Source organism: Urocitellus parryii, chromosome 3 (assembly GCF_045843805.1).
Source record: "Urocitellus parryii isolate mUroPar1 chromosome 3, mUroPar1.hap1, whole genome shotgun sequence".
In the NCBI taxonomy this organism is placed as follows: Eukaryota; Metazoa; Chordata; class Mammalia; order Rodentia; family Sciuridae; genus Urocitellus; species Urocitellus parryii.
Window position 1 is genome coordinate 6866662 of NC_135533.1, and position 24107 is coordinate 6890768.

At 50.3% G+C, this 24107-nt stretch overlaps 1 protein-coding gene across 2 annotated transcripts; it reads right to left on the reverse strand.

The window, feature by feature from the left end:
* Nucleotides 1–312: 312 nt before the first annotated feature.
* On the reverse strand, nucleotides 313–22848 carry Znf282 (zinc finger protein 282). Of its 2 annotated transcripts, none has more exons than XM_026411168.2 (8): nucleotides 22607–22848; nucleotides 19871–20290; nucleotides 12904–13030; nucleotides 12363–12482; nucleotides 9610–9729; nucleotides 7780–7893; nucleotides 6851–6964; nucleotides 313–1190 (listed from the first exon to the last, which is right to left on the reverse strand). In XM_026411168.2, exons 1-8 carry the CDS (start codon nucleotides 22769–22771, stop codon nucleotides 346–348), a joined length of 2025 nt encoding a protein of 674 aa, XP_026266953.2. In that variant the 5' UTR covers nucleotides 22772–22848; the 3' UTR covers nucleotides 313–345. The 2 variants fall into 2 exon arrangements, with proteins under 2 accessions (XP_026266953.2, XP_026266954.2); XM_026411169.2 differs by lacking the exon at nucleotides 22607–22848 and adding an exon at nucleotides 22091–22413.
* Between the last annotated feature and the right edge of the window lie 1259 nt (nucleotides 22849–24107).

A 24107-nucleotide genomic window follows, 5' to 3' on the forward strand; every position in this document is an offset into this window, starting at 1 on the left:
ATCACAACAATCTGCGGCCCCAGTGGCCAATAGGCACACTAGGTGGGCCGAGTGTGTCCAATGACTCTCACCTCCTTGCTGTCCCTCTGGCATCTTCCTGGGTGGTGCGGTCCACCCTATGAGATGAGGTGGGCTGTCCATTCTGGCTGGACAAGCCTAGGGTACCCCTGTCCAACCCTCAGGGGAACCCTATATGGAGTGCAATTTCTGTGCCCGATTTCCAGCAGGTGGTGAGAAGAGGGCGGGAAGGTGCACCAAGAAGGATGGGGCAGGATGGTAGGTCCTCCGGAGCCCCTTGCCCACCCCCCGGCTCCATTCTGGCCCTCCCCCGCCCCCAGCCCAGCCCTAGTCTCGCTCGGGTGGGGCCTGGAGCGGCCGAGGGGCATTAAGGCCCGGGCCGCCACTGTGCACACGCAGGTGGTCCTTGAGTGACTCTTTGTAGCGGAAGCTCTTTCCGCACTCTCCGCAAGTATAGGGCCGCTCGCCCGTGTGGATGCGCTGGTGCTTGAGCAGGTTCTGCTTGCGGATGAAGCTCTTCCCACAGAGCGCGCACTGGAAGGGCCGCTCGCCTGTGTGCAGCCGCTGGTGGTTCTGCAGGTGCTCCTTGCGGCTGTAGGTCTTCTCGCACTCGGAGCATTTGTAGGGCCGTTCACCTCGGTGCGTCATCTGGTGGCGGATGAGGCCCGAGTGGCAGTTGAAGCTCTTCTCGCACTCGGCGCATTCATAGGGCCGCTCCTTGGTGTGGCTGCGGTGGTGGATGATGAGGCTCTTACGCACGCCGAAGCTCTTGCCACACTCGGGGCACGAGTAGGGTTTGCTGCGTGCACCATGTGCCAAGAGGCTCCGCCGCAAACCACCGGGGCAGCAGCTGCCACAGCCTCCACCTGCACCAGTGCCACCACCAGTGCCACTGCCGCCGCCGCCGCCTCCACCACCACCGCCACCACCGCTACCACCGCCACCTCCGCTGCCACTGCTCCCTGCACTGCCATCCCCACCTGGTGGCGCCTCGCCCACGGTGCGCTCCCCTGGGAGGGCTGGAAAGCCCTCATCCAGCAGCCCCCGGCTCCCGGGGCCACCAGGGTTCTCAGGCACTGCCAATGCCGGCAGGCTCTGCTGGGGAGGCTGAGGCTGCGGCTGGGGCTGAGCAGGGGCCTGGGGTGGGTTCTTCACCAGTAGCAGGCTGTCACCTGGGGGAAAACAGGAAGAAGTGACATACTGACAGTGTTCTTACTTGGGACCCCACACTGTTCCTGAGAACGGGACCAGGTCACAGGCTATCTGGGCCTAAGTTTCTCTAAAAATGAGGAGATTGAGCAGATGATAGGTGGCTGTCTGTATGGCCCTCTGCCTGACGAAGTCATGTGCTGGGAAGCACTAGAGGCAGCCAGGCAGGTGGCAGGTGGGGACAGGAAAGCCTTCCAGGAGGCTGAAGCTAAGGGGTAGGGGCCTGCAATCCAAAAGCCACCTTGAAAGGTACACTGCCTGGAAATAATTAGGCTTAATTACAATCTAATGAATAATGATAATTTATCTCTGGAGATTCTCTCAAGAGTAGGAAAAGAACTTGCCAGAATTTTCCACAGTAAAAATCAGTCTAGAGGTCTAAAGAAATGTATACAGGGAGCTGGGACCACAGTTAGCCCAGATGGATCTGTAGTCAGGGCAATAACGGGCTGGGCAGCTGGGCAGTGTGAGTGCCACCCAGGCCTGATGGCCCCTGGCTCCTGACAACGCAGCCTGCTGCTTTTCTTTGCACACCGGAGTCTCCAGGCCACTAGGCCACAGCTATCCACTGCCTTGGGGGCTAGTGGGAGACAAAGTCCAAACCCTGAGCATCAGAACAGTGTCTTTAGTGCCCAACCCAGGAGGCACCCAAGTGCTCCTTCTGTTTAAATGTCTTCTTGTGCCTCCACTTCTGTCTGCTCCCTCATCTCTAGCTCCAGCCTGTAAAGCCCCATCTATCACTTAGGGCAGCCTGTGGTGGAACTGTGAAGAAGTTGGTCCCACTCCCACCTCTTCTTGGTGTACTTTTCAGTGCTCCCACTTCTGTCCAGGCCCCAACTGAAGCCACCTCCCAGAGTGCACCTGCCCTGTTTCACCCCACTCTCCATACTCAAGACCTGCTCTGAATGCCTGTAACAGGTCAGGCCCAGCACCACACCACCACCACCACCACCACCACCACCACCACCACCACCACTCCACCCAGTCAGGCAGACAGCTACCTCTATGGGACACTGGAAAGGCCAGAAGCAAAATAAAGTTTGCCTGCCTCAATTCAGGATGTCTCAGAATGGCCATGCCAGCTCCGGGGCATTCTGGGCCATTGGCTATGGCCCTGTGTAACTGCATTGAGTCTTTGCCACTCTTTCTACTCTACTTGGCTACTCTTTATTCCTTCACAGATGCCTTTCTCAAAGGGTGGCAAAGAAACTCTGGGTTCATAGCCCTCTGGAGATGCTTCCCTTGGAAGCCAACCTAGGACATTCCTACCCAGACTAAGTCTTCAAACTCAGCATGAGCAGCAGTCCAGCTCTCATTGTCTCGCCATGTTCCATGCACCCAGACTTTGTTCTCTCTGCCTTACCTAACTTGGCTCTCAGGACAATCCCTCCATGGCAAACACTTGTTGCATTTTGCTCTTCTCCCCAGTGTGCTTCCCTGGGGAACCCCAATTCTATGACTGCACTCAAGTGCCTGAGGCTACTGCAGAAAGCTGCAGAACTCTCATAAGGAGACCGTATGCTGCACTGTCTTGGCTTTTTTCTCTAGTGGGTTCTGCTTTTCCTTTCTACCATAATTATGTCACATCACCTCCTCCTCCAATGATGCCCGCTCAGGCATGGCCAAAAGGGCTTCTCCTTGATTTCCTGTTAGTAATTAATTCAGATATAAGCATGTGATTGAGTTCTGGCAAAGGGTGTGAAAAGTTTGCTTCTTTAACTCTCTTTTTTAGGGGGTGGGAGTACTGGGGATTGAACCTAGGGTTGCTTAATCATTGAGCAACACCCCTAACCCTTCTTATATTTTTAGGGGGAGACAGGGTCTCGCTAATTTGCTGAGGCTGGCTTTGAACTCCTGATCCTCCTGCCTCAGCCTCTTGAGCTGCTGGGGTTACAGGCATGTGCCACCACAACTAGCTTGCTTCTTTACTCTTGAAGGCAGTTCAGTTAAAACCCCAACTGGGACCCCTTGTGCCCCAGTCCCAGCTGCCATCATTTATCGGCTCCTTTTCATAGCCACTTTAACTAAGAGTTACCTAAACTTGCTTTTAGCACTTCTTCACCTTCCTTCCCCCTTTTTATTAGGGTCAGGCATGTGCTCTCACCACTCCAATGAGAATGTTGTCAAGGTCAACAACACTCTCCAACGCCCCCCTGTGGTGTATGTCCAACCTCTCATGGCTGTGACATAATCGGCCCCTCCCTCCCTCCTCTTCTCCCAGCTTTGGTAGGGCCATGCTCTTCTGGTTCCTACCAGGCCTGGGCCTGGGATTTCTTTCTTTCTTTTTTTTTTTTAAGATGGGATTTCTTTTAATTCTTTGTCAACACTGTCTCCAGAATTCACAGTCCTTAGGCTTAAAACAGCCCATGTGTAATAATTTCACTGCCTTTGTCCTTGGTTCTTGGACCAGTCTCTAAATACTTGGAATTTCCTGTGTTTTTGTTGTCCACAGTGGACTCTGATGGAGTGCTGATGATGAGGTGACTCACGGGCCTCTAAAGAATTGAAGTTACAAGCTGGGCGCAGTGGCACATGCCTATAATCCCAGCATCTCAGGAAGCCCAGCCAGAAGGATCATGAGTTCAAAGCCAGGCTCAGCAATGGTGAGTCATTAAGCAACTCAGTGACCCTGTCTAGAGACCCTGTCTCTAAATAAAATACCAAATAGGGCTGGGGATGTGGGTCAGTGGTCAAGTGCCCTGAGTTCAATCCCCAGAACCAAAAAAAAAAAAAAAAAAATAGGGTTGAAGTTAATAAGATGACTCAGGATGGAGCTGGCCATGACAGAAAGATCAACCGTATGATAAAGGGTTGGGGCTTCCAGTGAAATCTCCAGGGAGAGGAAGAGGGCTAGAGATTGAGTTGAGACTCTTGGTCAGTGACCCAGTCAGTCATAGCTAGCTACAAAAACCCAATAAGCACTGTGACCAGTGACGCTCAGGCATGCTTCCCTGGTGGGCAACTCTCTGCATACTGTCACACATCAGGGTGCTGGGAAGGTGATAGATCCTGACTCCATAGGGAACAGACAATGGGAACTTCATGATTAGGACCCTCCCAGACCTAGACTTATGATTCTTCCTTTGGCTGGGTCTGATTTAAACCCTTTGGCTATAATAACATTGCAATTATAAATGTGGCAAGCTTCTGAATTTTGTGAGGCTTTATATAGCACATGTTTGAACCAGCGGGAAAGTGGAAACCCAGAATTTGTAGCTAGCTGGTCAGAAATGCGGGTGGCCTGGGATCCCCATGCTGGTGGCTATACCTGAAGGGAAGGCAGTGTTGTGCAGTACAGTGGCCTCAACTGGTGAAGTGTGGCCTAACTCTAGGGGGCTAATGTGAAGTCACTGCAGCCTATAGCTCCCAAATCAATTCAGCTCTGAGCTCTCTCTTGAACTTCAGACTCCCATGCTCATCTTGGACACTGCCACTTGGATGTGACCTCAAACCTCAACAGGTCCTAACTGGGATAGAGGGTGTCCACAGCTACCTGGCTGTTTCCCAGGGATGCGCACTTCAGCAAGGGGCACTGCATTCACCCACTTCCTCAGGCCAGACCCAGGAGTCATTCTTGGGTCCTCACCCCACCTGCACCCATCATCCACAGCTCCAAAGGCTTCCTCCCCATGTGCCCTGCTGCTGTGCCAACTCTGACCAACCACCCTCTCTTCACCAGCACTAGAGCAGAGCTACCAGCCTCTGAAACACCTCCTTGTTTCCTCAGCTTTGGCTCAATCCACACCCACCCCTTGTTCATACCTGAACTGACCTTGTGAAAATGGAAACCAGATCCTGTCATGATCCTGCGGAAAACCCTCTGCTAGTCTCCTTTGTTGTTAGAACACAATCCAATCTCTAACTTGGTTCCTAAGTTCTGCCTGCCTTCCCAGCCTCACCCCCAAAGCCTCCTGGGCCTTTGCCCTGCTCTCCCTCGCCTGGTCCACTCTTGCAGACAATCTATGGCCAGCTCCTCTCAGGACGCTGAGCACACTCAGCTCTCACTTCCCTGGGAGGCATTTCCTGGAGGCTCTGCTCAGAGCCCTGCTGCGTCCCTTCCTCCTGTTTTCCTGGCCCATCACCCTCGGGACACTTGCCACGGCCTGGCTTTGCCCTGGCTGCTCATGGGCTTGCTTATCTTCCATCCTCTTCCCACAGAAGGAAAAGTCTTTCTGACCTGCTTACTCTCACGCTGACACACACAGGGCACAGAGTGGGCACTAAGGAAACACTGGCTAAATAAACAGAAAGTAGAGAAGGTTTTGGCCCCAGGCAGTGAATAATGTGAGCTGAGATCAAGGGGACAAAGCACATTCTGTGGATGTGGGTACCTGGATAAGGTAGCCCAGCTACAGTGTAGCTGGCCACCATTCCTTCCAGAAGCACATGGTAGTCACTGGGCTCCAAAGTCCTATTCAGAGCTCCTGCTTTGCACATTAACTTTGGATGAGGTGGATTTTTACCCTGTTTACACTAACTATCTGAGAGTAGAGACTCAACACATACTCGTTAATAGGTAAAATCAGAAATCTCTTTTACTAAATTGTAATGTCCACTTAGGTAGCAGTCTGACTTTAGTCAAGCAGGACACCAGTTCCTCCTCTTGCGTAGCCAGGGCTGGGGAAGAAGTCTGGCAGATACAGGTCTCACCTACCATCCTCTCCCCTTATAACCCCAGTCCAAAAGACTCTTTCACATAATTTTAAGAGTCCTTCCGGGACTGGGGATGTGGCTCAAGCAGTAGCACGCTCGCCTGGCATGCACGCGGTGCTGGGTTTGATCCTCACCACCAGATAAAAATACAATAAAGATGTTGTGTCCACTGATAAAACATTAAAAAAAAAAAAAAAAGAGTCCTTCCATCTGTCCCTGGCAATACCACACTAGGTTGGCTTTAAACCTCAAAAGAAATAACGGCTGATATACTAGTTTCAAATTCCAACATTAATAAGCAGGAGGCAGGCTCCCTTTGGAAGACAAGAAACAGGACCTGACAGATAGACTATCATGACTTACGAGGAGAAAGACATTTCCAGATACTCCTGTCTCTCTGATGCTGGGTTCAAAGGCATCCCAAAGATAAAACAGGACAAGGCAAACTGTCCTATGGGTTGTCAAAGCCAAACCAAAGTAGGAAAATGGACTGGTCATTTGCAAAGCCTGGCAAGCTTTCCAGGGGCCTTCTTAGATCTGTCCCCAGCCCTGTATGGTCCCAGGCAAAGGCTCCTCCAGGTAGACTAGCTCATAGCCAACCTGGAAGAATCGGAAAGTAGCACCGAGGACCAGGGCTGGGGCAGAAGCTCCTGGCAGGGCCTGATGAGCTGGTCCTGTGGCTTCAAGGCCAGAGCTAGGATGGCGGCCAGGGTAGGGAGGGGGCTGCTATTGCTCCCTCTTGTGCTGTGTTCAGTCTCCTGGCATTCCTTGACATCCCACCATGTCAACAGGTACAAAGAGTTCTGCTCTAAATCCCATTTAAACCAAGGGCAGGCACTGTTCTCTCATCCAAACAGTTCTTCCAGTTTATGAAAGACTGCCACCAACACATCACCCCAAAAAGGGGAGGCTGAGGCCAGCAACCCTGGTCAAAACACCCAGGGATCCTGATGGAGGGCGCATTACTTACTGGGGCCAGAGTCCAGTCCAAGCTCTCCTTCCATTGTGTCTCGAGGGCCCCAAGGATACGGCTGCTCCTCCTGCTTGATCCAGGACAAAATGTCATGTGCCGAGATGAGAGACTCTATTTTCAGGAAAGAAGGTTCATTATACTTCATTCTCTCCCAGCTGTTATCCCACAGAAGGATGGAAAGCCATTGCATGCAGAGGCTCTGGCCATGTGGAAGGTGGTGTCTTGGGCATCCATCTATATTTATGGGGTCCTTCTTGCCCTCTCAAGCCTTCCTACATGGGCTCTCACTCATGCTACACAATTCAAAGCTGCTAGAGAGGAGGAAGCTCATCCCAAAGCCTGGGCAGCAACAAAGTCAGACTGGAATCCAGGACTTCCAACTGTCCACTGAGCCCCAGAGAGATGAGGCCAGGCCAGGCCAGAGGAAGACTCAGCTCTGATAGCCCACAGTGCCATGGCTGATTGGTCTGACTCAAGAATTTGGTGATGCAGAACCAGTAATCAAAGCCACTGACAAGACCCATGTGAAGCCTGAGGACTCTTTACCAGGGAGACTCTGCTTCACCATCTGCCCTGGGTCCCTTTAATTTCTCCCTTGATAAGTTGAAAAATTACAAAGACCCTTAGACTTTGCTTCTCATCCTCTCTTCCTGGTATGGGGGCTGGGATAAGACTTCGGTGCCAGAGCTTCCAGAAGGGATAACAGGGGACCTCCCCAGCTCTGCCAACGTTCACAAGTCACAGAGCCCAATTGGGTGAGCCTGCATCAGATTGTCAAAACTCGGTGCTAGGCCCCAGCTTCAATCCCCAGCACCACAAAAGAAAGAAAGAAAAAAAAATTGGTACTACGGTAATTTTAGTATCAGTTCCATTGATATAATAAATGATTTCTTTGACCTCAATATTCATTCTGACATTTTCCTCACCTGAATTGGGGTCTGTGGGAATATCTCTTTCTGCCAAATCCTGCTGGTCCCATACGCACTGCTGTTCTTCCTGCTTAATCCGGGACAAGAGGTCCTGGGCAGAGATGGGGGAGTCTATTCATGGGAACAAGAGCAGCAAAGGTGTTAATGAAATGAAATCGTCACCAGTTTGTGTTTTGAGTAAATCTATGATTTCATGCAATTATCTGTTTTCCCTAAAAATCAGGCATGTATGTAACTAAATTATTCTAATTAGCTAAAGTGTCAAGTCATTCTGGCCACAGACAATGTATCTGTGGTTGCAAATTAGTAGATTCCACAGGGGAATGACATAACCGTGACTTTAAGGTACAAGGTGTCTTTGTGCTCCAAATTTCCTAGAATGAGGTACCCACTCTATTGCTGCGACCACTATGAGAGGAGGGATCCTTATGAGGGCATTTCCCAGGAAAATGACCCCTTTCAGGAAGTTTTTTATCTTAGTCATTTGAACAGGACTTTTCTAAGATGAGAGAAAAGATCCCACATCCTCTTTCTTCCACTATTAAACCTAATTTACCTTTTACTGCCTTCTTACCTCCAGGTCTCTCTAAAGAGAGCAATACTTGGTGTTTTCCAGAATTTCCTGATGCCCAGGGAGAAACAATTCTTTTCCTAGATGCTACTATCACTTGCTTATGGGTCTGAGGCTTTGCCTAAGGGAGTCAAGGTATGGAGCTCTAACGAGTGGAAGAGGAGGGAGCCACAGTATGTTAATCTATCTTGTGATGGTTGCTTCTGTGTATCAACTTGGGTTGGCCAGATATTTGGTCAAATGTTATTCTAGATGTTTCTATCAAGTATGCTTTTTGGATGAGACTACATATGAAGTCAAAATGTGGGTAGGCTTCATTCAACCTGAAAACTCTGATAGAAAAGATGGAGTTTGCCAAGGAAAAGGAACACCTTCAGCAGATGGCTTGAGGCTTGAGCTGCAGCATCAGCTCTTCCCAGGCCTCCACCCCTGGCCTGCTTGGGAACTGCAGACTTGCTCGCCTCCACAATTGCTAAGCCAATCCCTTAAAACAACCTCTCTCTCTTTACACACACAAACACATGCAACATTGGTTCTGCTGCCACGCCAAACTCTGACTCACACACACACCTGCTACAGAGCCCACCTGGAATGCCATCGGGAGCAGCTCCCCTAAGACCCACAAGATACTTGGGCAAAGCACTGAAAAGTCTTCTGGGTCAGGGGGCAGGTTTTACTGGTCTCTATATTCTGTCCCCAGCAAGTCTAGTAAAGTGCCTTGCACTTAGTACTTTGGCAGTGATACCAGTTTTTGTTTGTTTGTTTGCTTGTTTTTGGTACTGGGGATTTAACCCAGGGGTGCTTATCCATTGAGCCACATCCTCAGCCCTTTTTATATTTTATTTTGAGACAGGTTCTCGCTAAGTTGCTTAGGGCCTTGTTAAGTTGCTGAGGCTGGCTTTGAATTTGTGATCCTCCTGGCTCAGCTTCCCAAGTCACTGGGATTATAGATGTATACTACCTTGTCCCGTGGTGATACTGTTCTTAAGGAAGAGGAAAGATAGTCCAAACCTAATCATAGAAAGATGAGTGCAAAGAGAACAAGCAAAGCCTGGGCATAGTCATGAACTGTCAATGCTGTGTGCCATGTCAGCACCCCTAGAGAGATCCTGCCTTGGCCCTGTCCTGCACTCGCAGTGTGCTTTCATTGCTGGTGCAGCCTCTGGTCTAGCACGCACACAGACACCCCTGGAGTTATGAACGGTGCGCAACCCCTCCACTCCCATCTTGGGCCGGAAGGCTGTTGGCTCACTCACCCGTGATAGATTCTGTGGGGATGGCTCTTTCCTCCAGGCCCCGCTGGCCCCGGACACACAGAGCTCCTTCTCGCTTCACTTGGGAGGATGCATCCTGTGCAGGCACCAGGGGTTCTGTTCCTGCAGACAGAGAATCACACTATTTTTCATATACCAGCCACCAGCACATTTGGGGTCAGGAGCATGGCTGCCCACACTTACAGGTGAGAGCAGGGGTCTCCGGTTCTGGATGACCCTGGGGAATAGAAGGTCCCAATAGAGAAGTGACCAACATTCAGAAAAAGGGGCAGGCAAGCAGCAAAATGAGGTGTAAGAGGGTGAGAAAGACTGGACACAATCCCACACCATACGACTTGGGTAATGAAGACTTGCCAGGTGTTTGACCTCTGACTGCAGTGATTTGTCCTTGCTTTTCACTGAAGTGGCCAGAAACAGACATACACATGCATGTTTGTGTACATATATATGTATGTAAATATATATTTACACATATACAAATCATACATTTACATGATTTGATTAGTTGCAGGCAGGTTGGGCAGAGGCACAGCTAAGCCTCGATGCTGGGTGGGTAAAGCACAGCATCCTTAAACATAAAAGACAACACATCCTTTAGTAGAACCCAAGATGTGGCGAAAGGGCAGTTTCCTCTTCTGGAATTCTACTGTGCAATGTACTAGCTCCTGGCAGGCGACACTTAGGCAATAGAAAGAGACTTGGTGAGGAATCTGAAGATGGGGATCCTGGTTTCAACTCTACCGACTCAGTGCATGAGGCATTTCACTCTCTGGGTTTCAGCTGCTGCTGCTTCTATAAAATAGGCAAGTTGGGCTGGGGATGTGGCTCAAGCGGTAGCGCGCTCGCCTGGCACGCGTGCGGCCCGGGTTAGATCCTCAGCACCACATACAAACAAAGATGTTGTGTCTGCCGAGAACTAAAATAAATAAATAAATATTTTTAAATAAATAAATAAATAAAATAGGCAAGTGGTCCCTGTGCTCAGTCCCAAGATGGTTTGATAACTCAATGAAATTGTGGACTTTATGGTGCCTGAAATGTAAAAAACTACCACATAATACTAGAGACTGCACAGACAGCTGCTGAACTCAGACATCTGCAGTCTTGATGAAGACGGGGCAGGAGTCACTGAGCTGGAACAGCCAAGAGGCAAATCCATGGAGACAGAGAGATTCGTGGTTGCCAGGGCTGGGGCAAAGGGGAGAGGGCAGTGGCTGCTAAGGGGTATGAGGTTTCTCATGATGAAAACGTTCTGGAATTATACAGTAGTGACAGTTGCACCACTCAGTTAACTACTGAATTATATACTTTAAAAGGGTGACTTTTTTTTTTTTTTAGTTGTCAATGGATCTTTTGTTTTATTTATTAATATGTGGTGCTAGGGATCGAACCCAGGGCCTCACACAGGCCAGGCCAGCACTCCACCACTGAGCCACAACTCCGACTCCTAAAAGGGTGATTTTTTTTTTTTTAATAAAGAGAGAGTGAGAGAGTAGAGAGAGAGAGAGAGAGAGAGAGAGAGAGAGAGAATTTTTAATATTTATTTTTTTTAGTTCTTGGCGGACACAACATCTTTGTTTGTATGTGGTGCTGAGGATTGAACCCGGGCCACTCGCATGCCAGGCGAGCGCGCTACTGCCTGAGCCACATTCCCAGCCCGGTGATTTTTTTTTTTTAACATGTTGTGGACCTTTATTTTATTCATTTATTTATATGTGGTGCTGAGAATCGAATCCAGTGCCTCACACAGGCTATGCAAGCACTCTACTGCTGAGCCACAACCCCAGCCCTAAAAGGGTGATTTTTATTGCTCATAAATTTCATCTTGATAAAAGAGCTGGGCATAGTAGTGCACACCTGTAATTCCAGTTACTTGGGAGGCTGAGGCTGAAGGATTGTGAGTGTAAGTCCAACCTGTATAACAGTGAGACCTCATTGAGAGAGAGAGAGAGAGAGAGAGAGAGAGAGAGAGAGAGAGAGAGAAGGTTGGGAAAGTGAGGCAGGGGGCTGAGGGTGAGTGTTCATGCTGTTGGGCAGAGGACTGGCTTGAGGGCCAGACTTCACCCTGTCAACACTACTGCTCGGAGAGCTGAGGCCCTGGGGACAGACTCTAGGGCAGAGCTGAGACTAGAACCCTGGTGCCTTCTGTCCCAGTGTATGAATGCTGGCCAGATGGGCTTCCCAGGGAACCGATTCCTTTACGACTTGAGGTTCTTTGCTGAGTGAGGAAAGAGCATCGCAGGGTAAGTGTGCGCAGGAGGTGTGTGTCTGGGCAAGGATGAGGCATGAGTGAAACCACAGATACAGCTGGGCAATGAGCTGGGCCAGCAGAACTGTGCCTCCACAGCAGACGCCCTTTTCACCTCCGTCAGCCTCCTGGATCCGAGGCAGGGAGCCTCTGGTGGCTCCCAGGCTTAAGTTCTCTGCTCCCCACCAGGCCTGGGAGGTGTCACAAGCCCACATACTTTCTGGACTCTCCACCCAGCTTACCTGTGAGTCCAAAGCTACACAGCTTTAACAAACCAAAAGATAAGTGTCCATGTTGAGATTTCAGGCCCCAAGACCTCTTCCTGTAAGTGACCACCACATTTCAACTGCAGCAGAACTGGCCCCCAGGAGGACTCAAGACACTCCCTCTGCCCAAACACCGTAGTGCCCCCAGCCTGGTGTGTAGGCTGCCTGGCTCTCCTCTCCTGCCCTCCCCTGGACCTGGCGCTCTCTTTGGCAGCCCTTACCTGTGTCTGTATCTACTGGGATTTCTCTCTCTTCAGGGTGACGTTGTTCCCACACGCAAGGCTCTTCCCTAGGCTCCACCGGGGCTGGAGCATCTGGCTTGGGCACGGGGCCATCTGTGTCTGGAAGTGAGAGGGAAGGGAAGGAAGTTGGCCAGTGACCCCAGATCCAAGATGACAGGGGAGCTGTCTGCCAGCCATCCCTCCACCTGAGCACCCCTCTGTGTGGCAGCAGTCACATAGCAAGGTAGGTAACCTCTTAGGAGGAACCTTGAAGACAAGCAGATTCCCAGACCTCTAGTGTAGAAAGAGAAAGCTGACGTCACATGAACTTGGGCTTATCCCAGCTGTTGGGATGGAGTGTGTAGTGAGGTGCAGATGTGAGATTTTCCTGTCTTCTAAAATAGTAGTAGTGCACAGAGAATTTAAGGTGAGAGCCCTGTGGCCAGGCGTTTACTTTCACCCTGTTATAAACTGTCTTTCCATTAGGCTGACACACCCCCTCCAGAGACGGCTCACCGGTGGAGAGGGGAGGTGTCCTTACCCAGGGACATCAGAGTTTTGTAGTTCTCCTTAACCAGGTTGTTGTAGAGCTCCTTCTGCCACTCATCCAGGTTCTTCCACTCGTCCTCAGAGAAGTAAACCGCAATGTCGACAAAAGTCACAGGGACCTGGGACAATAAGGGTTTCAGCTTCGTGCCTGCTGCCCACCTGACTGGCTCCGCTTCTCCTGCGCAGTAAAGGAGCCAATCCGCCCCAGAGCCGGGCCTGCACTCTGTGCGTCCCAACCTCTGGATCCCAGCCCACGGCAGCCCACTTCGGAATTCTATCCCCTGGACCTTCTTGTGCTTCCAACAGCCTTGATGGTCAACTTTGCCCACCCACTTTTTTAAAAAGTATTTAGCGATGTCCTTTGTTATTTCACTTCTAGGTCAACTGGATTCCTAAAGGCAAAGCTGAAGTCAATGAGCCTCTCCTGGTGGATGGGATGACAGAGGTGTGGGAGGGTCTCAGAATGGGGATCGGTGACCCAAGTACCATAAAGCTCTGTGATGAAACCTGAATTTCAGGTCAGGTTACCCCTGAGGACACAGTTACATTTCTGTCACTAAAACTTGTACAATCCAAAGCCATGTATGTGTGAAAGCTCCAGGTCTTGGTGTGTCGTGCATGAGGAAGTGCCAGTGTGGCCTGTCATCACTCATGTCAGTCACTTGCCAATTGAAGTGTTCTGATCTGTCACATAAAGCCGGGGTTTCAGTTTGACCAGGAACCTCGTGTGCACTCATCTCAGCCTTCACCAGCTCGACCTCACCTTGGACCAAATCGTTCAAGTTGGTTTCATTTCTGTGATTTGAATCAGTGGATTTCCCTCTCTGACTGTGTGGGTCTCCCACTTACCACTTTCACATCTCTGCTGAACCAGCCGCTGCTCTCACTCTGAAATCCAGCCCCCCAATTCTCCTCCATTCCCTAGTCCTCATCCATCAGTCTTTATATCTGCAATTACAGGGCTAAAGCTGACCTGTATGGCACCTTGGTGCAAATGAGAAAGAGACGGCAGAGTCAGGTGCACAGCCTCGTGAGGGGGCGGCACCTACATGCCAATTAGAAATGTCAGCCTTTGAGCCAGGTGCACATAATTCCTGCAAAGGTGATCTACACAGCTGTGCAGAGTGGCACTGTCCCTACCAACAGCTCACCATCCGTCTTTAAAAATCAGGCTTAGAAAATGGAGGAACACTGATGGGGCAAAGGGGAGGGAGGGGTGGGGAATTTGCAGAGGGCTAGGAAAGATGGTGGAATGAGATGGACATCATTACTTGAGGTAGGTATGACTGCAAATATGGTGGGAAGCTATATCGTATACAGCCATAGAAGTGTCAAGTTGGGCTGCAATTGTGTACAATGAATCAAAATGCATTCTGCTGTCACAGATACCTAATTAAAATTTTAAAAAATCAGGCTTAGAACTTTTAACTAGAGCTAGCACAGACATGGCCCCTTTTCTTCATTTTAAGTCCCTGTTCCTAGATAAAACTCATGAAATTCTGAAGAGAACATCTACCATGAATTCACATCATGTCTCAGGCTGCCCAGGAGCCTTTGGTGACCTCTGGTTAACATCCTGCTCTGTCCCTGCGGAGGCTGGTTTCAAACTTTCCACTGCTCCAGAGCTTTCTTCTCTGACCGTTCTGCACCTGCCTCTGTCTTTGTCCTCAGGTAGAGACTGGCAAGCTGCTTCCTTGCCCTTTCCTTCTTGCCAAAGCAAACCTGCCGATAGGTGCCCTTTACTTCTCTAACTTCTGCCCTTTCCTCTTTTGCATGTTCAGCTCCTCCTCTCTCCCACCGCCTTTCTCTTTTGGGTCATCCCAGGCTGAGAAAACCTTCACTCAAAGCTGCTACCTCTGGTTAATCTACTCTCAATCTTCACTTGACACATTCCAAGGGACATACTCTGCTTGTGTCCTCTATTCTCTGAAACCACAGCCTGGAAGGTCCTGGGCCACCAGCGGCTGTAACCTTTCAGACTTCTTTGAAAGGTCAGACCATCTTTCTAGAATTTTTGCCTGCTTGGTTCCCATTACTGTGCTGCCTGCTGTCCAAATGGCTCATGCCTTCTTTACTGTTTCCTCCTCTTCTTCCAGGACAAGGCTCTGTCCCGACTCCTCCCTGCGTCTCCACTTTTCCACTGGCTTTCTAGGCAGCACCATTTAATTGTCTTTAAGTATCTCAAACTGAAGGTACCCAAAGCCTATCTTTCCAACACACCAGCTCCTCTGCCTCACTTTACCATTTTTTTTTGAAAATCAATATTCAGAATTCCATTCTCATGTGTAGGAACGGGCATCACTTTTTAATGACTTTATTGTGACAGGATATAACAGAAGTCTAGGCCTGGTTTGAGACTGCCAGCAGCCTCTGATCCACCTGGACAGGAGAGACTACCCAGAATGAGCTAGGAACCAACCAACAGACTCAATAGAACCTGACAGGCCCAAAGAGATTTGACAGCATCCCTCCTAAATCCAGCAGATAAAGAAAACGCACCTTGCACACCAGGAACACATAATGAACCATAACTGTGGCCAGCAATGTGCATTAACATACTCATGGTGCTTTACAGTTGTGGTGGTTTTCAAATGTCATGAAATTTTGATAGTCCCTTCAAAAGGTGGAGTTGAATTCTTCTCCTGAGTATAGGCAGGACTTGGTCACTCACTTCTAACAAATATATAAAGAAGTAATAGTACACAACTTCTAAAACTGGTCATAAAAGACACTGCAGTTCCATCCTGGTCTCTCTCTCTTGGATCCCTCATGAGAGGGGGCATGGGTGTGGACACATTGTGAGGATGCTCAAGTAGTCCTAGTGGAGTCCACATGGTAAGGGACCTGCCAACAGCCAGGTGAGTGAGCTGTCTAGGAAGTAGACCTGCCAGCCACAGTCAAGCCTTCAGATAATCACACCCTCAGCCAAAAGCCAGAAGCTCCCAACTAAGCTACTTCTGAATTCCTGACCCACGGAAACTGCAAGATGATAATTATTTTTTAGACTGCTACATTTATTACACAGCAATAGGTAACTAACAAGGACCCACAAAATGTTTTTCCATAAACAAAATCAATGCCTCCTCATAATTCTATGAAGCCAGCACAGTAGCATCTCCATGCTACAGATGGTTAACACTGGGGCTCACAGCGATTAGCTACAAGTTTACTTAATTGCTCAGACTTCATTTCTTTAAAGAGGAATGGAGGAGGCTCAGAGATCATGAAAACACATGCTTAACGCATCGTAGAAAACCAGAAGTGGACAGTCAAGACTCAACCAAGTCCCCTGATTCCACATCCCATAACCACTCCCTCATCATGCAGGGGCACACCACAGTTGAGACTCTGAGGCTTCATCCAACACAGAGAACACCTAACAGTGCTACATGAGGACAGAATGCTGAGTTAAAACACGTGGTACAGACAGGCACCAAGGGCAGGGTGTGAGTAGATGCTGATTGTGATAGGCAAGCAACATCTGCAAAATCCCACTCAATGCTGTGCAGGGAACAAAGCCCCTGTGACAATCCAGTATGTGAAGCCTTGACAAATAAATTCAAGGGGCAGCTCTGGCAAAGTTGATGGGTTGGGCTCCTTGCCACCCGCGGAGACATGTGAGACCTAGTCCCTTCCACGGAGCTGCTAGCTGTCCAGCTGGAGCGCCACCACCTTGGGCATACCGACTCTGAGCCAGGTGCCGTGACAAACACTTGAACCCAACAGAACTGACATTCTTGTCAGGGAAAGCCAACCAAGAAGCCAAAAAAAGGTGTAAATATTAAAGAGGCTGATGGCATAAGTGCTCAGAGGAAGACCAAAGCAGGGACAGGCAACGGCATGCAGGAGGGACGTGGTTCTTCTCATAGGGTGGCTACAGAAGGGTCCACGATAAAGTGATGGCTGAGCAGACCCCTGAAGGAAGCCGGGAGGTTGGGGAGAAGCTATGCAGATGACCAGGAAGTGTCCAGGGAAGGAACTTCTCAGTGGAATGTCCCTGAACTGGGAGCCTGTATGGGAAGCTGGAGGACAGTCAGAGGCCAGGGTGTAACGGGGAGTGTGGTGGGGAACATGCTTTTATTCTGAGTAAGATGGGAAGCCATTTGGAAAGTTTAGGCATCTGTGACCAGTTTATATGTTAAAGGAATCACTCTAGCTGCTCTGTTGAGAGTAGACGGAATGGGAGAGGGGCAAGGGTGGAGACCAAGAGACCAGGCAGGAGCTGCAGCAATATCAAGATGAGGTGAGGTGTGGTCACACTGTACATTATACTAGACGGTGAGAGAAAGAGAGGAGACAAGAAGCACTCCAAGGCTTTGGACTGAGTGACTGAATAGGATGGAACTGTCATCAGTAGAGACAAGGATGACTTTGAGCAGAACAGGCTTCAAGCAGAATACCCAGAGTTAATTTTGGTTATATTAAGTCTAAGATATTTATCTCCAAATGGAGGCTAAATTTACAGGTGGGAACATGAGTCTGGCATTCAGGAAGGAATGAATTCAAGACAGGGCAGAGAGTAGAAGGGACAGAATATATTTGGGCGTTGACAATACACACATTGCATTTAAAACCATAGGACTGGAGGAAGTCATGAGGAAGTGACTGTAAATAAGAGCAAAAGGCTGAGATGAGCCCAAGACCGCTACAAACTGTAAGATGTTGGGAAAAGGAGGTGAACCCAGGAGAGCAGGCTGAGAAGGACCAGCTACTGGGTAGAGAAGGAGTCAAGAGCAGCATCCTGGGAGCAGATCAAAGGCGCGCCAAGGACAGAGTGGCCACCTGCACACAACGCTGCTGGTGGGTCAGGAGGATGCAGACTGAGACCTGATCAGTGGCTTTAACACCGTGGACCTTATTAGGGCCTGGGTGAGACCCATACGACAGGAGGGAGGGAACCCAAGCCGGATCAGAGTGGGTTCCAGAGAGAATTATCCAATTACCAGTTTACTGGAACACTAAGAATAGAGGAACATGCTCAGTAGGACCAGGAGGGATGCCATCAGCAGAAGCCAGGCAGTGAGACACTAGACAGGACTGATAGCCCAGTTCCTCTCACAGATGAAGTGCAAGGAAAAACAGAGATGAAGGAGAAATCTACAGATGAAAAAAGACAGACATGCTAATCACAATATGTGGACCTTATTTAAATTCTTATTTTTAAAAAAAATAGAAAAAAGAAAGGAAGGAATGATTAATTGAAAATCTAGACACCAACAGGACACTGGAGTGGGGTGAGGTTTCTCCTGTGGCAGCAGTGCCAACATGGAGTTTATTTATTTTTATTAATGCATTTTGATTTTATGGATAGTGGGCTTCCTTGTGTGTTTACTTATTTATCTATTGGTACTAAGGATTGAAGGCAGGGGAACTTTCCACTGAGCCACATCCCCAGCCCTATCTATCTATCTATCTATCTATCTATCTATTTATTTTAAATTTTGAGGCAGGGTCTCTCCCTACGTTGCACAGGGCCTTGCTATTTGCTAAGGCTGGTCTCAAATTTTTGATCCTGCTGACTTGGTCTCCTGAGTTGCGGGGATTACAGGTGAGTGCCACTGCACCTGGCCAGTATATTTATTTTTAAAGAGTTATTACCTTTTAGAATTAATACTGATATATTTATGAACAAAGTGATTGACATCTGGCATTTGCTTCAAAATTAAAAGAGTGAGGTTCCATTTGTGTACAATGTGTCAAGATGCATTCCACTACCATATGTGATTGATTGGAACAAATTAAAAAGAAATAAAATAAAATAGAAGAGAGACCAGTAGAATAGAAAAAGGGGAACAAGGGGAGGGGAGGGAGGAGAGGAAAAGGAGAGGGACTGGAGAAGGAAATTGATCAAATTATACTGTCTTCTGGTGAACAAATTTTTAAAAAGAAAGAAAGAAAAAAGGCAGAGTCATATAAATCCTATTTGGGATAACATAAGACAGTAAATAAATTTTATTTCTCTGAAAAAAATAAAAGGAGTGAGGAAGTGGGTAGGCATTCAGAAGAAACAGGATCAGTCAGGCTTGATGAGCACTGAAGCCCACGGTAGGTGCACAGGGCTTCCATCATGCTATTCTATCTGCTTTAGTATGTGTTTGAATATTCTATAATAGAAATCTGGGGAGAAGAAAATGGGGGTGAGAGAACAGGAGATAACAAGTGTACACTTCTAAAAGACTCTTTTAAAGGATTCTGCTCTCCAGGAGAACAGAAAATGAGGTGCTAAGTGGAGGGAGGTACAGGGCGGGGGAGGTTGAGTTCTTGAGACAGGTGGGTCGTGGAGTGTTGGAGTGCCAGCACCAGGAAAGAGAAGAGCGCTGAGAGGCAGGTGGCACAGATGCTAGGGTAGCCTCCTAGAAGAGGGGATGTGGACGGACACCAAGCCTCAGTGGCAATGACCAGGGCACGGGGGGCAACAGGTGCGGGAATGTGATGCCACACAAGGAAGCCTCCTCTGAGTGTCTCCAGACTCTCAGAGAAATCGAAATCAGGGCATCAATGAGAGCAGCGCTGACCAGCCAGAAGAAAGCAGAAATGATTCGGCCAAAAAGGGCCCACCTGAGTTTAGTGATCCAGATTTAAAAGCCAGTCCATTCACTGTGGTTTTGGGTCTGTCCCCAGCCATGGTTTGGACAAGCAGATACAAAGGTAACCAATGACAAATTGTCACTGGTCAGCTCTCAAGTGGAAAAACCAAACAGTGAAGGTCTTTGCAGCCAGCCAGGAACTCAGGGAGGGCATGGGGTAATGAGACCTGGCTCCAAGGCAAGCGCACGCGGAAGAACCTGCTGCACAGGGCTGCGGGGAGGACGTTCAAGAGGAGGCTAAGGAGAGAGAGGCTTCACCACGACACTGAATGAGACGGCCAGGGAAGCCTGTGAAGCCTGTAGCTGGAATCAGGGGCTTCGTTCCCTTGCGCAGTTGCTCACCTCCAGCCCTGCCGCTGACCTCCCACTTACCTTGGGTGCCTCCCCCTTGCTGCCGGGGGGCAGCCTCAGGACCCAGAAATTCCTGTTGCGCAGCAGGTTCTCCAGGTTCTCCAGCCGCCGCTGCAGCAGCCCGTACTCCTGCAGCAGGGTGCCCAGCACGGCCCACTTGCTCTCCATGTGGTTGCCGAACTCCACGGCCGTCTTCTCGCAGTCGGCCAGCTTCTTCTCCGCGGTCCCCGTGCGTCCCTCCAGGTTCAGCAGCTGACTGGCTTGGGCGTCCACCTTCCTCTCCACAGCCTGAATGGCAGCCACCACGGTCCAGAGTGAGATCTCCGCCGTGGGCAACTGGGGCTCCCGCATCATGCGGTCAGGGAAGACAGGCGCCCTATCTGGGAAGGGTGGGAACTGAAAAGGCATTGGTCGCCGGGCATCCATGTCCCATTCTTGAGCCTGTGTGCAGAGGGAAAAAGCGACAGCCCAGTATGAGAATATGCGCGAGAGGGGAAAGTGGCTTGAGAACAGGGGACAATTAATCAAATGCCACCGATTGTCTTTCTTCTGCCAAGCCCTACCTCCAGCCATGGTATTCATTAATGCTCCCAGCGAAAGTGAGAGCAGCCATCTAGCCCTCCCACAAACCGTAGCCCACCTCTTGCCTGTGGGGCGTCAGACTGGCCACCAATTCACCTACTTTGACTTCTGGAAGTCAAGGCTGTGGGCCCTTGTCTAAAATGTTCAGACTCTCTCTGAACAGAGCAGCTGTTTTCTTCATGGGCTAGATTTAATTGTAAATTTCATATTTGCCCCGTGTTTTTTGTTTCAGGGTAAGAATTTTCATGTAAACTTTCTGATGCTAATCTTCCCAGCAATCTCTCAGCAGGTTAGGACAAGAATGATCATCTGGGGCTGGGGATGTGGCTCAAGCGGTATCGCGCTCGCCTGGCATGCGTGCGGCCCGGGTTTGATTCTCAGCACCACATACCAACAAAGATGTTGTGTCCGCCGAGAACTAAAAAATAAATATTAAAATTCTCTCTCTCTCTCTCTCTCTCTCTCTCTCACTCTCACTCTCTCTTTAAAAAAAAAAAGAATGATTATCTCTACTTTAAAGATGATGAAATTGAGGCATGGAGAAGCAGCTGGACATTCCATAGTACCACCCTGCACTGCCAACAGACACACCTGTGGGTGCTACAGGTAATGCCAACCTTTCAGGTATGTGCTGCTGCCACCATTCCTATTAGGGCTGCAGACCAGGGAGATACCAGATGCCCAAGCTAGAGAACAGGCAATCAGGAGTGGGGGGGTTGTTGTTTCCCTTTTCCTTAAATACGTTGCAAAATGAAAATAGATTAACTAAAAAAAATGTCATTCATTCAAAATTCTTCATTCAAGAGGAGGGGACATCCCTCACCCTCCACAAGGGCTAAGAGTAAAAGCTCTGGGACCCCTCCCTGCTTCCTGAGAAGGAGGTTCCCCATGGCCTGAGACCTCCTCCATTATCTTTCTGCACAGAATCCTCACCCCAAGAGTAAGGCCAGTGGGTGCAGGTTGGGGGCTAAGCGCTATGTCTAGAAAGGAGAGTGGAGGGTGACCACAGTTCTTTGGGGATCTGAGAACCAGTGACATACTGTTCTAGTATTCAGGGCTCCACAGGCTGAGAACCAATTCTTTCTGCTTGGGTCAAGAGGAGGTTTCACTTTTTGTTCTCCCTGTTGCTGTGAAGAGGCCCTCCTGCTGGGAAAGTGGAGGGATTTGGCTTTGAGGTGGACTGGACAGGCCAGTGACAAGCATGCCTGCTACTCTCCCAAACTCAGAAGCTGTTCCCACAGTGTCCTGAGACTCTCTCCCTCTGGGAGAGAGGAGAGCAGGCTCTGGGGCTGCAGTCCGGGCTGGGTAGGGCCCGTTGCCTCTTCATCAAAGCCACCCACAGGGCTCAGGGAGGCTGCACTCCGACCTAGCCAGAGAAGAGGGCAAGGGCTGCCAGTGGAAGTTTGAAGACCTGAAGCTGAGAATCGATCAAAGAATACACAGCAGCTCCGGGCCGGCTCCTCCGGTGGGAGCAGAGGGGCCTCTGCGGAGGCCATTCGAGGGTGGCCGCAGAACCTCTGGAGAGGTGCTCAGGCCTGAGAGCCTCTTCCCTGGGTTCTATGTCAGCCTGGGGCGCTGGTTCTCAACGCCGCACCTGAGACCGCGTTGGAGCCTAAAGAAAGACCGGCGCCTCCTCCACCCCCAGGGGCTGGAGCTGACCGTTCAGGGACGCGGCTTGGGCGGCGTCAGTTGTCTTCGAGCTGCTCACAGGACTCCAATATGCGGCCAAGTTCGCCGACCCAAGACGACCAAGTCACCTCCCCACAGTCCCTTCCCAGGATCGCACCGGTGCCGAGGAAAAGTGGGTGGCTCATTATACTTGGGAGAGATGGCGCTGAAACATTTTGCGATCCTGTCGTCCACCTGGCTGCGGTGTAACCTGGACGAGGCGATCGCCCTGCGGCGGAGCAGGAGGCCTGCCGCGAGCCTCAGTCGGCCCGCGAAGGGCGGCGGGCGCCGTCCGGGGCAGGGCCGGGCGCGCACGGGCGGGACAGCGGCTCGCGGCCCCGCAGCACGGCCTGCCGCCCGGGGCCTGCGCCGGGGCCGCGGCGGGCCCGCTGCGCCTCCCGCCGCCGGGGGCCGCGTCCGGCGCTGCACGACGGGCCCGCGAGGCTGGAGGCCCGGCCCGCCCCGCCCCCACGGCAGGCGCGGCCATGGCGCCCGGGGCTCACCCACCTGCATGGGCGGCATTCCCTCGGCCATTTCCCCGCGCAGCGCCGGCTCCTGGTGGCAGACCTCCTCCGGGGGCAGAGCCTGGGCCCAGCTCCAGCTCCCGCTGTCCAGCCCCAGGCCCTGGATGCCCAGCTGCTGAGGCTGCGGCCGTGTTGACACAAACTGCATCCTGGGAGTGCTGTTCCCCGCTCGGGCCGGCCAGGGAGAAGAAGAACGTTTTCCAGGCGCCTTCCCCCTCGCCGGGGCCGGACAGCTCCATCTACAGCCCGTAGGAGCAAACAGTCCCCTTCGGCGGCGCTCCCCGCCCTCCGCAGCCGGCGCGCCAGCCAATGGCTTCGGAGCTCCTGCCCGCCCGCGGGGGCTGGCCGCGGCTACTCTGGGCTGGAGCCACCGCCGCCCGCAGAGCGATGTGGCGGCTCCGCCCGAGGTCAGGGGTCCGCGCGACGGCCTGCCTTCCTTCAAGTCCCAAGCAAGGCAGGGCCCTGGACTGCGGGCCTGTTTTCTGCTAATTCTACAAATATTTTGGGCATCCCAGGAGAAAATGGTGCCTTCTGAAATTTTTACTGAAACGTTTACTGAACACCTACTATGCTCCAGGTACTCTTAGGCAGAGGGTGCAGCTTCACTGTTGTAGACACCTGAGTTTAAATTCCAAATCGCCACTTGCTAGCTGTGACTTTGAGCAATTTAACTTCTCCGAGCCTCACGTTTTCCTCCCATATATATTTTTTCTTTTTTTTTTTAATTTACTTTATATTTTCTCTTTTCCCCCCTCCCATATAAATGAAGAAAATAATGCCAACCTTGGTCTGTTTTAATGCTGTGAAATTAAATGAGATGAGACTTCTGCCTGGCATATAGTGGGCACTCAGGGAAGACAGTTACCCCTCACCCAAGGAGAAGTCCTTGTAATTATCAGCAATATAGTGTCTACCTGGTCTCCCTAAAGGACGAGTGCTTATCTTAAGAACAGAGATCTCCAAGTCTTATCACCCCCTGAGAGACAGACCTACTGGTGCCTGAGTTCCATTGCACTTAGTAAAATGAAGAACATTATGGGCCCAAGAGAGACACGTGTTTACAGTTCTATATTCAGAAGGGCCATTATCAAGTACATACTTTCTCTGTTAGGCATACTTCCAGGATAGAGAAAGGAGTATTTCATGGAGTTAGTATTATCCTCAGGGAGATTAGGACTTATAAAGGTTATGCTCCCAGAACTCAGCGATTTCCCTTCTTTCCTGGCCTCAAGTTGCCTCCCTCTGTTGTAAATATAATGTCAATATTATTAGGGGAACCAGGCTAATTCATTTCTGCCAGCAAGCCACACCTCAGAGCACACATTCTGACCCACAGAGCATCAACTATCTCCCCTCTTTCCTAGAGATAGGAAATGGAGGACTAGGTGAGTCCCAAGCATGCAAGTATCTTTTTAGGATAAAATTGTTAAGATTACTTCCCTTCCTTTTAAATAAGTTATAGCTACAACTCTTTTTATACAAAA

Bases quoted from the DNA above. Each gene is read 5' to 3' on its own strand.
- Znf282 (XM_026411168.2), bottom strand. From the start codon at position 22,771: ATGCAGTTTGTGTCAACACGGCCGCAGCCTCAGCAGCTGGGCATCCAG. The intron at 13,031-19,870 runs GTAAGTGGGAGG...TTATTGTCCCAG, and splicing joins GCAAGGGGGAGGCACCCAAG to GTCCCTGTGACTTTTGTCGA. The intron at 12,483-12,903 runs GTAAGGACACCT...TCTCACTTCCAG, and splicing joins CAAAACTCTGATGTCCCTGG to ACACAGATGGCCCCGTGCCC.